The 15,520-nt window shown below is 33.1% G+C and overlaps 1 protein-coding gene across 2 annotated transcripts in view; it reads left to right on the top strand.

Moving 5' to 3' along the window:
• Positions 1 to 11,977, top strand: part of LOC145248085 (biotin--protein ligase-like) — a 202,695-nt gene extending 190,718 nt beyond the window's left edge. For both annotated transcript variants that reach the window (XM_080109864.1, XM_080109863.1), the window contains 2 exons: positions 1,418 to 1,631; positions 10,650 to 11,977. In XM_080109864.1, the coding sequence (XP_079965990.1) occupies positions 1,418 to 1,631; positions 10,650 to 10,818 (383 nt within the window). In that variant the 3' untranslated portion in view covers positions 10,819 to 11,977. The remainder of the gene's footprint in view (positions 1 to 1,417; positions 1,632 to 10,649) is intronic.
• The last annotated feature ends 3,543 nt before the right edge of the window (positions 11,978 to 15,520 follow it).

Here is a 15,520-nt window from a genome sequence, read left to right as displayed (position 1 = left end):
TATATGAAAATTTGCAGGCTTTTTGAAGAGTATAATATCATTTACACTTATCCTCGAGTGACGTTTGGGCCTTGATCAGGGATAACCATTTTAGTACAAAAAAAATGCACGTCTACAAAAGGGAATCTAGGACTTTTTCCAAAATGACTACTTTGCAGTGCATATCTTTACTTAAAACTAAGAATCTGACACCAACTATTGAAATATTAGGTTACTCATTTTTTGTTATATATATATATACTAGCATGGGTGCCCGGCGTTGCCCGGGTGTTTGGAAGTGTATGCTGAGCAAAAAAAGAAAATTGGTCAATTTTTTTTAACTTTGACCCCTATTATGACCCCTTAACATTTGTTTTGGGCTCAAATCAAGTTATTAAGTTAGATCCATGTCCAAGGAACCTATATCTAAAATTTCAAGTGTGTAGACCCAAAATTGTTGGAAGAGTTTGGTAGAGTTCTCAAAGGTCAAATCGTTAAACTATGACCCCTTAACAGCCAAATTTCTGACCGAAAACCAATCACATAGATTTTCCCAAATCTCAGTACCCTGTATATCAAATTTCGAGTCTGTAGACTAAAAACTCGCAGAGTTATTGCATAGGGAAATGTACACAGACAGACATACAGACACGTTCACTTATATATATATATATATATATATATATGAACAAGTAGCTAATAAAGCATGTTAAAAACACTTTGAAAAAGAGTTAAAAACATATTTAATTTTAAAAAGGAAGCACAAAATAAGTGAATAGTCCTTAATCCATGGAGTTTCAAAGAAATACTTTCGTTCTCATCAGAGGGTAGGATTTAACAAAATGTGGGATCGGATTTTGCTTGCAAAAGTATTTGATGAAACTACAAGTAAGTCATAGATCTTACTTGATAACAAAAAGTGAAGCAGAGGAAATAGGGTGAAGAAAAAGGTGATTTCACGTGAATGGATAGTCTGGTGAAGGGTAAAATATCCAATAACGGTAAAATCCAAAAATTATAATCCAAAAAAGTTGGTTAAGTTTCCAATTCCACAAGTAAAATCCAAGGGAATCGTGTAATTGGAAGATGGTCCAAAGTAATCCAAAAGGCAGAAATCCATGGAATAATTCACAAATGGGGGCAAGGAAAAGGGAATGAGTTTAAATAATATTATTATTTTTAATAATATTATTTACACTCATTACCCAAGAAGATAAGATGTGCGTAGAAAAAAGAATTTAAAACGACTGTCAAGGCTGGGCTAATTTTTGGAGAATGAGTGAAGAAGAAGAAAAAAATTGAATGGTGATTGAGTTAATTTTAGAATAGAAAAGAATATATATATAATTTTTTTTTTTTTAAATTTTATTTTACATTAAAACTTTCTCTTACAGATTTGTGATTATTATAAAAGAAATTATTTTTTCATTCTTTTAAGGTTGTGGTTTTAACGTTTCTAATAGTAAACCAACATTGTGTATCAATGACCTGATCCAACAACACAACATTGACCATGGAACGGAACTCGAACAGTTAGACAAAGATCAACTGATTGCACGAACTGTCACAATCATCGAGGAATTGGTTAACAGATTTAACGACGAAGGTCATGAAGACTTTCAGAAATTGTATTATAAATATTGGATCCATAGGTAAGTAGAATGAAGAATTTACACAGTTTTTGTTTTATTCAAATTACGTGGGTTTTATTCGCTGGTCAAATCTCTTAATGGACATTTAATTTTGCTCCAACAAAGAGCATTTGAGTTTTTGTCTTTAAGTAGCATCAGAACATGTAAAAAAATCTTTATATAAAACATGAGAAAATGACGACAATGCATCATCATCATTTGGTTCTGGTATTAGGCTGTTCTGTGGCAGTTTTAGTTTCTATTAATTGATATATGCAACACTGACCATGGCCATGACCATGGCTATCTTGTCCAGCACAAAGAAACTGCAAGATTAGAGTAACAGTTCACGTGTTTGCTTGAACGAGGAACAGTGCCATGCTAACTTTGTATGATAATAGGGGAAAATTTCTTAGCTGGAACTATGATCGGTGCCATCAAGGTATTACAAAGGACATCTCTTCATATTGCTAAACCCTACCGCAACCGTCATCATCGTCGCTTGTAGTGGCAGTGGTGGTCTTTGGGCCATTGACAGGCTACTGTCATCATTGCCACTTATGCAGCGGTGTGCATGAACAGGTCAATCAACTCAACACGCGGGATGTTGCTGTTGCCATCCTGCTTTAAATTCCCTGTGACTTGATTTACTTGGAGTGCCCCTGACTTCAGGGTGGGCGACACTATGCAATGTCTTACACCTGCTCCCCATGTTGTTTTATCCAAAGAATTACTATCAGCCATGTTGCATTTAATCAAATTGTTTCTTATGCACTCAGGCCAGGTTTTCCTCAGTCTATCATGCTCCCTAATGTCTGAGACATCGATGCATGCTTTGGATTTGATGCAAGAGATAGCATGCTCTACATGACAGAAATGCTGAGCAAGGCATTCATAATCCACCAATACCAAGTTTCTAATGAAGCATGACCGAAGGGATACTTTCCACGATTTTCCAGCTGCACATTCATCTGAACATGGCACAGTTATTACGCCAAAGGCATTGCAGATCAGAAGTGTTTGGAACCCAAAACTGATAACCTTTGTCCCGTTTAAATTGACTAAAATTATTACATTAGAGCACATACAGCACCTGGTATTACCAAATGGTCACTTATTTTAGTATTGGCCAAGTTTACTATCACTTAAGTTTGGTGATCTAATGGGAACCGGTGTATCAATGTGATTCTGCTGTGTATAGTAATTGCATTACTAACTTATAAATGTTTGTCCAGTAAAAAGCACTTTAATTTACATGTTATCAGCGTTAATCCTATTTCCCCATTTTCTTTATTTATAACCTAAAATATTCTTTTTCTATTAATTTACTTGTGTTTAATTTTTTATTCAATTACGTAAGATTTTTTATTTTTATTTTTATGTTAATAATTTGTTTTTCATTGTTTTTTTTTTTTAATATGCTGATGATTATTTTGATAAGTGTCCACCGAAAGATATCTAAGTAATGTTCTTCTTCTTATTATTTATCTGCACCTGTTGTTCCCTTGTTTTTTTTTTAAACATTGCTTTGGAGTAAAGAAAAAAATTCAGATTGATTCTGTCTTTCTTTTCCTTTGTGTGACTCTTTTCTTTAATAATATGAATTAAAACTAAAAAAAAAAAAAAATACCTTGACTATTGATAACAATGGCATTGCATGCATTATTATTTAAATGTTTTCTAATATTTCTAATAATAATATTCAAGTGATTTCTATCATAGCCCAATGGTTAATGCAGTTAATCTCAAACTCAATTTCTATTTGTAATAATTTCCACCTTTACTGAGCAATCCATTATTGTTACCTGCGCCAAACTAATTTTCTATACATAAACATTAGATGGGGGAAGTCAACTTGGTCTGGTTCTACATTTAGATAATGAAGCCGTCAAGCTGAGTTTACTGTCAAGGTAATACAGTGGGCAAAAGTATGAATCCTTCCATTTGTTCTAGTTTTATTCAACAAACAGGAATGAGCTCAGCAAATACACTTTATTGCAGTACATGCTCGAAGACTATGGAATAAAAATAAATATTAGGAAACCATATTTGTAACTAGCTGTCCTTACCCAACGTTGGCACGGAGTCTTTTAAATTTTATTAATAATTTATATGACTAAAATAAGATTTCTTCACCTGGCAAAAAAAATTATTTAAATTATGAATAAATGTAAAAAAAGGTGTTGTGTTCCTTAAAGAAAAAGTAAAAAATCGATCATATAGTTCACAATATATTGGCTATCATACTCTTTCCCTTCTACAGTGGTATGAAGCAAATATTAGTTTGTGTTTGTATTATTTGGATTCTTTGGACTACTGTTCTTATCTTGATGGTTATCTTCACAACGTTTTGATTGATGTAACCCCCCGACCTTCTTCAGGTGCATCTTGTTGAACTTGAGAATCTTTCTGTTGAACTCAGGAATCTGCATGGAATTTCAATGGGAACCTTTTATTTAATGTATGGGGGTAGCATGCTCTTGTTCCATCAGCTATAACTAGGTAGAAATCCTAAGTAATTTACAATTGTATTTTTTGTGTTGGTAAATTTTCAGATTAGGTCCACCTCCACAATTTTCTTTTAAATGACGACTTTTGAAGGTTTTCGGCCATGCTGAATACGAAAATCGCCTTGAAATTTTGTAGAAATAATTAGTTATCGAGATATACGAAGTTGTATTATGCATTGTATTCTTTGGCGGCCATCTTTGTTATGCGCATAGATTTATTTATGGCGCGCGCATGTGCGTAAAAAAGATGGCCACCAAAGAATACAATGCATAATACAACTTTTTATATCTCGATAATTACTTATTTCTGCAAAATTTCAATTGTTACATGATAAGGGCTGTCCCCTTTTCATGTAAGTATAAAAATAGAGAGATTTAGTTAAAATGAAGATGAAATAGCAATAGACGAAATTCGAACCTCGTAATTTAGGTTTAGAAATAGATTACGTGTGAGAATTAGAAAATGGAATGTAAAACAGCTTAGAGATAAAATAGTTTCAAGAAAAGAATGTGCACTGTCAATTTTGTTATGAAAATTCACTTGAAAGAATGCAGCTACAAGATAATTTAATAAACATGTTTTTAACATATTGGAAATATAGGTTACTGAGTATAGGTTAAAATTCCTTTTGTAAAAAAAGGAAAAGTTTTGGACACGTATCTCCAGAATACGTGTGTATGACGTCATGGAAAATAGAAAGTTCTAGAGATAGTTAGAAAAACTTTAGAGAAAAGAAAGGAGAAACTGGGAGAAACTCAGAGGGAGTCTGAGGGCGACAGACAATAGTCTGCAGTTTGTCATTCGAACATCTAGAAGCGAGACGGTCACTTTGAAACTTAAAATGTGAAGCTTTGAATTCTTGATGATGAAAACCACGGCCGGTCGTGAGAAGAAATAAACCCATCATGTGTTTTTGTAAACGTCGTCTTTGTGTTGTGATTCGACCAAAAGGTAAAGTGGAAAATTGTTATTATACGTCTATATATCTGTGTTATAAAATGTCTTGACATCTACATCTCATATCTACACTAAGACTGTCTGAACACTGTTTCCTCACTCCAAGAGTTTCTCATATCAGCACTTCTAAGTAATGAACATTTTATAAATCTCTAAATCTCTCTTACCCAAACTCTCTCGAAGACTCACTCCTTTAATGAAACCTATATATAACACAATGTGATTTCCGTATTCAGCATAGTAGAAAACTTTTAAAAGTCGTCATTTAAAAGAAAATTGTGGAGGTGGACTTAATCTGAAAAAATACCTTTGTGTTACCTAGACTGAGGATCGAACCTTCAACTTCCAGAAGAGTCTATAACTTAGACTTGAGTTTTATCAAGTACTTTACCAACTACGCCTTGCAGACAGTTCTTGTAGGTATTTTAGGAGCCTTAAACACAGGTACCACTCCAAAATTAATCCCTATCTAAAAAGTTCAGAAACATTGATCCATATTGTTAAAAACAAAAAAATTCATTTCAATTAATTTTATCGAATCTCATATTTAATCTGATCAATAGTTTATGTTATATTACTAATATCATAGAGAGAATTAAAATAGCTAACCCTCGCACAGTTGTAAGTGCTAATACGGCTATTAAAATCACCAGGTACTAATTTAATAACCGATAATTACTTTAATGTTCCCCAATAAAAAAAGAGGATGCTTTCTTTACTGTCTTTTCTTTTGTTGCCTTTGGTTGACTAACTTTCCACTCAAGAGAGAAAAAGAGGTGGGTGCAAAAGAAAATAAATTTTATGTATTAAATATCATCATTTGCTGTTGTAGGTCAGCTTGCTGTACTTAGAGTTTGTGAAGTTGAACCTCGTTTGAGACATAATTATTTTTGCTCAGGTGTTTTTCTCTGAATAAACTTAGATATTTCAAATTACAATATTAAGGAGATTTTTTTTTGATTTTAATTTATTCTGTAATGAATGTTATTTTGGGAAATTAGAACCAGAAATGATGCTTGGTAGCTCTGTTTCTTTTTTTTTCTATAATTCCATAAGGCCTTCAGTCTTATGGAGAGATAGAAACATCTCTCTTGGAACCAAAGTTAAGCTACTATATGCACTAGCCATCTCAATCATGCTTTATGCATGTGAGGCATGGACACTGAATGCAAACCTACAAAGAAGCAGTAGAAATGAAATGCGATATTCGTTTTCAGCACACCTGAAAACCTATAGAAAACAAGTCTTTCAAGGAAGGTTGTGTGTTGATGTACCAGGCCACAATTACCAAATAAACACTATCCCTAAAAAAAATAACAGACCCCCCCCCCAATTAAAAAAAAAGGTGGCTATAAAGTAAGTGTTCATTTTATGTTAAATTAATATAGAAAAGTGATCCTCCACTTTTTGAAACTATGAATTCTTCATATCTTGAAAGCTACTAGTTTCCTGGGATTTTAACTGATTTAATTCATATTATTAAAGAAAAGAGTCACACAAAGGGAAACAAAGACAGAATCCTCGAAAACCTACATTAATAGTAATTTTAAAAGATTTTTTGTGGGTGGAAAGATACTGCATCTGTACCAATATTTCAATCATAAGCATTTGTTTTCCTAGTTTTGCATATGAATTACAAAATATCTGATATTTCTCCAAAAACTTGCTGCTATGGTTTCAAATGATCTGAAATAACAGCAAGGGGAGACTTTATTCCAAATATTTCTCATATGTTATATCTCCCCTCTTTGGTTTTCATACATAAAGTAAATTTAACAGTATATAAAGATTAGGTGCTAGTGCACTTACTGATCCGCGCTATTTTTTAAATCATATTTCCAAGTTTAATTAAAGTTTTATGATATGTTTTTTATTCAATTGTAAGGTTAAACTATAGAATAGGTACAAAACACCCTCCCCTCCCATGTAAAGAATGGCTTTTTAAATAATAACGTTATTATTTCAGCACAGATCAATAAGTGCACTCGTACCAAAGATTATTTGATGCTGGAGATATTCATAATTGTACCCTATTTTCAAAAGAGGGGAGATATAACATTTGGACATATATATTTGGAATCAAGTCTCCCTTTGCTTTTATTTCAGATCATTTGAAACCATAGCAGCAAGTTTTAGTCTCCACTCCATCAAGGCCAGAGATTTTAGGGAAATATCTATCTATCTATCTATCTATCTATCTATCTATCTAATATATATATATATATATATATATATATATATATATATATATATATATATATATTTATATATAGTTAAATGGATTAATCCTAATCTTATAAATACAAGACTGATAAATTAAAAAATATATCCATTTTTAATTTGGAAATTGATGAATCACACAGGTAAGAAATTCATTTTTATAGCAGGAAAAGGTTAGTAATTGCAATTAAGAATAGGAAATTGGATCAAATGTTTGTAACATGTCTTCTTCCTAAGATTAAGGGAGGTGGTGTTTGATCAACACTGTTGGAGAGCCATGATGTAATATACTGTTTCGTTTTTAAATCCCCAAAACAGTGTTTCATGGTAAACAACTGATGATCCCTTAAAACATAAATTATTAGTACTATAGTAAATTTGAGAGCGAGTTGATGCAGTGATTGCAGGTGATGAAATGACTTACTGACTAAATAGTTTTCTAACGAATGATAAAAAATATTTTTTTGTGTAATTTTAAAGTTTAAAAACTTCAAAGACTATATATATATATATATATATATGAGAATTATGTTGACACAATGGTTCCTGTTTGATGACCAAAGTTAAGCATCATTGAGTCTGGTCAGTACTAAAATGAGTAATGATTTCAAAATACCAGGTGCTGTATGTGCTTGCATTTTATCTCTACATTGTTTTCAGTCTGGACTTCTCTTTACTACTGGAATCAATCAGTGCTATCTTAGAAGAGGAGTGGTTAGAGATTGCACAACCCTTGTTTCAGAATGCAGTGCTAATTATTTATCATATATCCAGGATAATTGGGATGAACCAGACAGCTGAACATCCATTTATTCATATAGACGAATACTTAACATAATTAAATCCAGGTTGTTCTCAATGGTTGTTTGTAAAAACAATATGATATAAATACGGGTGTACCTGAGAGGGTCGATCCTTGGACCTTTATTATTCCTGATATTCATAAATGATCTCCCTGATAAAATTGTCTCCGAGATGGGTATATTTGTTGACAACACTACACTCTATTACAGACATGAGGAGAAAACGAATGAACAGATATCCAAGGCAATGCCGGAAACTCTAAAGGAAGACCACCAGTCTGTAGTGAAATGGGGACAAAAATGGATGGTCACATTCAATGCTGCCAAGGCTAAGCTTCTTTCCTTTAATAATTACAAGAAACCTTCTCAGCCACTAATACCCCTGACTAATGATACCTGAAAGTACTTCGTTCGAACTCCTTGGCTTAACATTCACAGGGAACATGAGTTCGAACAGATACACTGAGGGCATTGCTAAGGCTCCCTCTACTATGCTAGAAAGTTACTTATGCCTGAGAGTATCCTGTACCTCTACAAGGCCACCATGGAGTATTGTTGCCATATTTGGGTTGGTGCATCTGATAATAGTTTCTCACTCTAGAATAAGGTTCCAAGATGTCTCACACTGTCAGCTAAGTTATCCCATTGACAAAATGTTACATTCCTCTGCGTTTTACAAGTATTTTAATGGTAGGTACTCTGACGAACTACAATCCTTGAATCTCCCTAATGTAAATACCCCCAACAGCAAAATTCCACCTTACACAGTAGAGACCCCAGATGCCAGAAAGCCTTCCTTCTACTCTAATAATTTCATCCCTAGGACTACTAGGCTTTCGAATTCCCTTCAGGGTCCCTGCTTCTCTGACTGTACTAACATGTAGAAGTTCAAGTGTAATGCAAACAGACATCTTGCTGCTCAACTCCCTACATAGTATCTCTGCAAATTATGTCCCAGATAGTACATCAAAGTGGCATTGTGCCTTGTTTGGGGTGGAAATGCAAGTTTTGTACATATGATTGCTCCCTATCTCTCTTCCACCCTGGGTGGTTTCCAGACCAAACTCTATAGCATTTTAAGTTTAGGTCTGTGTATTGATCCCACCCCTATTAAAGTTATACCCCTCCCTTTTCAGTTTCACATTCAGGCTCCAGCCAGTCTGTGAATAACAGCAGTGGAGGTTGTGTAAATGATTTCCTGTGTTTGCATGGTCTGATCTAAGGTTGGATTGACCAGGAGGAGGTGGGGGCGATACTAAGGGGTAAAAGTAACTATTATGGATATGTAAGGGGTGGATACTTCTCACAATTTATATCTCTTTTATTCAATCCCCACCCCTATCCCTTCTTTTTCAATGATAACCTTCCTCCCAATTTCTATTTATGTTATTCTTTCTTCCTTTTCCTTCTTTAACATCCTCTCAATCCCTTCCTTACTCCCTCTCTTTCTCCTAATTAGTTTTTTTTTTTATCTACACTACCTCTCTCCCACTATTTCTCTCTTTGTGTGTGTGTGTATATATTAGTATGTGTATATGGATGCGTGTGTATGTATATATTAGTATGTGTATATGGATGTGTGTGTATGTCTATATATTAGTATATGTATATATGTAAGTGTGTTTATATAACAATCATTAAATATGGCATAATCGCATATGTGTGTGTCACTAATCACTAAATATGGCATATGTGTGTGCATGCGTGTGTGTGTATATATATGTCTATATATTAGTGTGTGTGTATATATGCGTATATATGTGCATGTGTTTATATAAGAGTATATATATATATATATATATAGGCTCAATATATGACTGAAGCTTAGTAATAGCATTAAAATATACTTATAACAATCACTAAATATAGCATAATCACGTTGGCACACCGTCCGATCACCAGTTAAGCAACGTTGAGCCTGATTAGTACCAGATGGGTGACTATTTGGGAATTTTAGGTGCTGTATGTGCTCTCCGCTTATCTCGGCATTTGTTTTCAGTCGCCTTTACATACACTTCACTTGTCACTGGTATTTAACAATGTTGACTCAGGAGAGGTGTGGTTGGAGATTGTGCACCTCCTGCCACAAAAATTTCACCCACGGGTACCCCTTCGTGAGTATCCATAGTCTGTCAAAGACTGAAGGAGCAAATTCTTTTCTATTTCATCCTCTAAGGGCCCATCATCATATTAACTGTTAGCTTGATGAACTCTTTTATTTTTCATTTCTATGCTGTTGTTTTGTCATGAGTCTATATTCATGCTAAAGGCTTTCTTTAGGTCTCATAGGATCATACGTGTACTTCTTTTAAGGTTTCTGTGTGGAGTCTATAGTGTGCCTTGTTTGGGGTGAACTGACATTGCTTAGAATCCACTGGCAAGTTCAGGACAATGCCGGGTAACCATGCTAATATTTGATATTTTTTTAATGCAAATTTCTTTGAATCTGATTTGTGTGCGATTCCTTTTTTTACGCAAAGATTTTTTTAAAAATTACACTTTGTGTAATGTAGAATTTTCTCACGTCTCGTATTTTATTTTTTTGCAGTGGCGCCAAAGTAAAGTTGGAAAGTGAGAACAATATTGAGGTGGAAGTTGTCTCACTTGATGAAAATGGTTACTTGCAAGTACGCACCGATGACGGACGTCTGATCTCGGTCCATCCTGATGGGAATCGATTTGACTTCATGAAAAACCTTATTGCCTTAAAGAAATGATTCGTCAGACTGTTTCATCCCTTTTTTTGTCAAAATTTAATTGTTAAATTTTCATCACTTACACAAAGTCTGATCCAAAAAAAGAAATGTATTTCTGCTATACTGAAATACTTATGTTTAGAATAGTGTATTTGTCAAGACAAGAGCATGAGCTGTACCCGTTAAACTTTGAAACTAGAAATGAAGACAACCTAGCAAGAAAAATTATCCATGCTTGTATCGCGTAGAGCATTTGTAAATGAAGTTTTTATTTCTAAACAAAATCCAGAATAATCATCAGATGATTCCTGTGTCAGACACTAATAATGATAAAAAAATATTCCATTGTATTTTATTTATCAAATAAGTATATTTTTCCACTAAATATTAGCCTATTCATTTCTTACATTTATTTAAATAACATGACACTAGGTTAAATTTTTTAGTTAAAACAACTATTTAAACTGCTGTTTTACTGTAATGATACTTGCTCCAGGTAAAGCATTCGTAAATAAAGTCTTTATTTCTAAACAAAATCCAGAATAATTATCAAATGATCTTCTCATCAGATGAATTTGATTATTGTGGAGTACAAGAGCCACTCTCTCCATCAGGCAAAATGGGTATGCCATGTCTCAGCAACCTAGTTAGTTACATATGTTATTCAGAGTTTTCTTTATTCTAGACTAATTTGCCATGACCAAGTTTTGAGGAAGAAGAGATGTATTTGTGCCCTTCTTATTGGTATTCATAAAAAATGACAATAATCATACACATTCGGCTATGAATAGACTTGAAACTGGCTGCTAGATTTTCAGCTGTAGACTAAAATTGGTTTTCATCCGCTGTTCAGAAACAAGATAAAGATTTAATCATTTTATCTACTACGTGTCACTGAAGACTTCCTATTGTGACGTCATATCCTAAACACATATGAGTGCTATCAGATCAAGCTATCAGAATATGCTGGCTTCCTTACCTAAAATGCACCAAACATTTATATTATATTATTTCTCCTTTTTTTTTTGCAAAACTCAATCATGTTCTGCAAAGCAAAAAACAAAAATAAATTCTCTACAAAACAACTAAACCAAACCAAACTGAACACCATGAATAAAGACGTGAAGATATAAGAACTTAAAGGATTAAAGCTTTTTCCAAAATTACTGGATTCAACAAATCGAAAAGGGTTGATATGCCATAAAACAAAACAACTCGGTCAAACATGAATAAATATTTGAAGATATAAGCAATTTGGAGCATAATGTTTTTAAAAAACTAATTGAAGTTCCAAATATTGATTGAAATATTGATCCATTATTGAAACCTATGATAATGATAGTAGCTTTGAATAATTGATACAGACAATTTTTATTTTTCGATTGATACGTCAAAGGAAAATGCAAAGTTTTAACCCTCATTAAAAGTAATGGGAATTTTATCATGACGTCCAATGCACAACAAGAAGGAAAAAAAAACTGAAAGAATACTGCGCTAAACATTTTTTTTTTAATAAATGGAAAGGTAAATAGGGAAAGAAAGGTATAGTCACTTTTATGTTCACGAATAACTGTGTCTGCCAAATTAGTCCCTCTGGCGGTTCTTAAAGAACTCCATTAACAATATTGTAAGGGATACTAGGTGTAAGAATATAGGTGTAGTCAGGGCTTACTGTGTGTCAAAGAACTTAAATAAAAACACGTCAACACTTAATCTTTTTAAAAGAGGGTGTAAGTAAATTACCTCCCTTGCGCCATTAACTTAAATGTTCTTATTCGATAAAATTTCAATCCTCTTGGTTCTGTGATCCAAGAAAATAATCCAAATCTTCTGTGGTGTAATATATTTCTATAGAAGATTTCTTGGTTCCTTTTGACATGAATTCTAACGCCTCATTGGAGTTAGTATTCTTTTTTTACAAGACCAATTCTAGGCCTTAAAATAGTTCTTTCTTCCTCGGTGAAGAGGTCATTGTAATTTCGTTTACAACTGATTTTTTAAACAGTCTTTTCTGACTAATTCTGTGTCGTCTTCCTTGACGAATCCCGATTGAAGAAAAAGAAACCAAACCACTGGTTTCTCTTGTTTAAACTTGCGATATTTAATGTCTTTTCTCTTGACGCGGGATAGCGAGCTGACTTCTTTCTTGTGTTCAAAACTTCCAACAAAATGGTTCACATATCTCCTTTTATCACTCGAAAGGCACACATTCAAGATGTGATATGCAAGCAGTAGCAGCACAAGATACACCAAGAAAGGGGGGGAGTAAAGAAGGGGAGGGAGAGAGAAGGAAAGACAGAAAGTGGAAAATAAAATTTCTACAAAAGATCTAAAGAATGCAAAAACAGGACCAATAAACAAAACTTTTAAAATTTTATTTAATCAAACATATATAAAATTAAGTTAATCAGAATTTTCAAGTCAGACCTAAATAGCAATGCATTCTACAAATTGATATTTGATTCTGCCAAACCAATTTTAATTTATTACTGTTGCATCATGTTATTTGCAATAAAAAAGTGGTTTTAGTTTCTTCAAAAAATAATACTCTATTCATCTTTGACGTTTGCTAAAATGAAGACATCTTTTGATTATAATGTTAAAAAGCAAAAAAAATCAATTTATGTCATTAATAAAAAAAATTCATTTTTACTTTGTATTTTAATTATCAGATAACTATAGTTTTTTCACTAAATATTAGCCTATTCATTTCTTATACTTATTTTAATAACATGAGACTAGGTTAAATTTTTCCATTAAAACAACTATTTAAACTGCTGTTTTACTGATTGTACTGTTGTAATAATGTTTGCATCAGGTAGAGCATTTGTAAATGAAGTCTTTATTTCTAAACAAAGCTCCAATAATGTCTTGGAGGTAATTCCTATTTTATCTCCTTATATGAAACTTTCTTCTATCTCTTATATTTATTAATAAGAGCATATCTGACTTGGGTATTATTATTAAAGACTAAAATGGTATGAAACATAAATTTCATATTAGTGCATAAGGGAGGCACAAAAATAAGACAAAACGATCACATGAGTATACTGACTGAGTTGCTGCAAATGAATCTATTGTAACTATGGTTGGCTTTTATTTAATAAAGATTTAATGATGGAGGTTTAAAAAATATATTGGTTGATGGAGATGAATAGGGAAAAATTATATAGATATGTATATCTATATATCTATAAAAGTGGACGTGTCTGTGTGTCTGTCTGTGTACATTTCCCTACGCAATAACTCTGTCAATTTTTAGTCTACAGGTTCGAAATTTGATATACAGGGTACTGAGATTTGAGAAAATCTATGTGATCGGTTTTCGGCCAGAAATTTGGCTGTTAATGGGTCAAAGGTCAACAATTTGACCTTTGAAAACTCTACCAAACTCCTCCGACAATTTTGGGTCTAAACACTTGAAATTTTAGATATAGGTTCCTTGGACATGGATCTAACTTGATAACTTGATTTGAGCCCAAAACAATAAATGTTAAGGGGTCATAATAGGGGTCAAAGTTTAAAAAATTGACCTTTTTTTTTTTTTTGCTCAGCATACACCTCCAAACACCCGGGCAACGCTGGGCACCCATGCTAGTATATATATATATATATATATATATATATATATATATATATATATATATATATATATATATATATATAAAACTAACAGGGAGGGGGGCTGGCTTTGTCCAAGCATAAAATATGCTTAAATATGATATATCAATTTGTCCAGATTTTGTATATATTATTATAGAGTTGTGATTTCAAAACTAAAAAAAAAGTATTTAGGTGCCATCAGCTAGAATCGAAACTGAAACTGTAGCATTCAAAGCTGTACCTATGTGACATGCATGTAAACCAATTAAAAATTAAAAAATAAACTAAGATGAATGTACAAAATGTTTAATGATTTTTTAAATTTTGACTCATTTTTGACCTCTTAAAAACAATTTTAACTGGCTAAGACCCATAAAAGAATGGTCCGTAAAAAATCCAATCATTTGAGGCCTCTAGCGCTGTTCTGCAACTTTAATTTTCAGAGGAGATTGAGTTTGAAAATATAGAGACTAACAGACAGATTGATAAACAGACAGACCGACAAACAGACAGGCATATAGCTATATATATTATTTAATTGGGATTCATTATTGAGATGCGTATTATTAATTTATTTATTGCGGACTATCATCTTCAACAATTACTGCCATCATTAGTTGTTGTCATCTCACCACATTTTTGGCCAAGTAAACCTCTGGCCAGCTTTGGGTAGGGTTGAAAACCCTATCTTCAGACAATGTTCACCTGGAACCGTAGAGATTCAATGTCTCTATCCACTACGCCACGGGCCCCAAAGGGCTAGGAATAAATGAAGGAAGGAATACAATGCCCCTCGGTGCCCATGGCGCAGTGGATAGAGACGTTGGCCAAAAACGTGGTGCAATGACAAGAACTATGGATGGCAGTAATTGCTGCAAATGCAGTTAGGAGATTCGGAGTTCCTATCCCGTCACAGTTACCATCTGACGAAAGCCAGAGGAATAGTTGGCTGAAACATTGTGAAAAAACAGCTAAGAAAGATGAGGATAATAGTCCGCAATAAATAAATTAAGGCATGTATATATAAGATTACAAAGATAAATGTAAATTTTATCTTTAAACTGAGATCCTATCAAGATAATAAAAAGCTCAATATTCAAGATAAAGCAATTAAAGAAAT

Source organism: Euprymna scolopes, chromosome 26 (genome assembly GCF_053919585.1).
Source record: "Euprymna scolopes isolate OS-2025 chromosome 26, ASM5391958v1, whole genome shotgun sequence".
Classification (NCBI taxonomy): domain Eukaryota; kingdom Metazoa; phylum Mollusca; class Cephalopoda; order Sepiida; family Sepiolidae; genus Euprymna; species Euprymna scolopes.
Note: the sequence above shows the minus strand (reverse complement) of the source record. Positions and strands in the feature narration are given on the sequence as shown.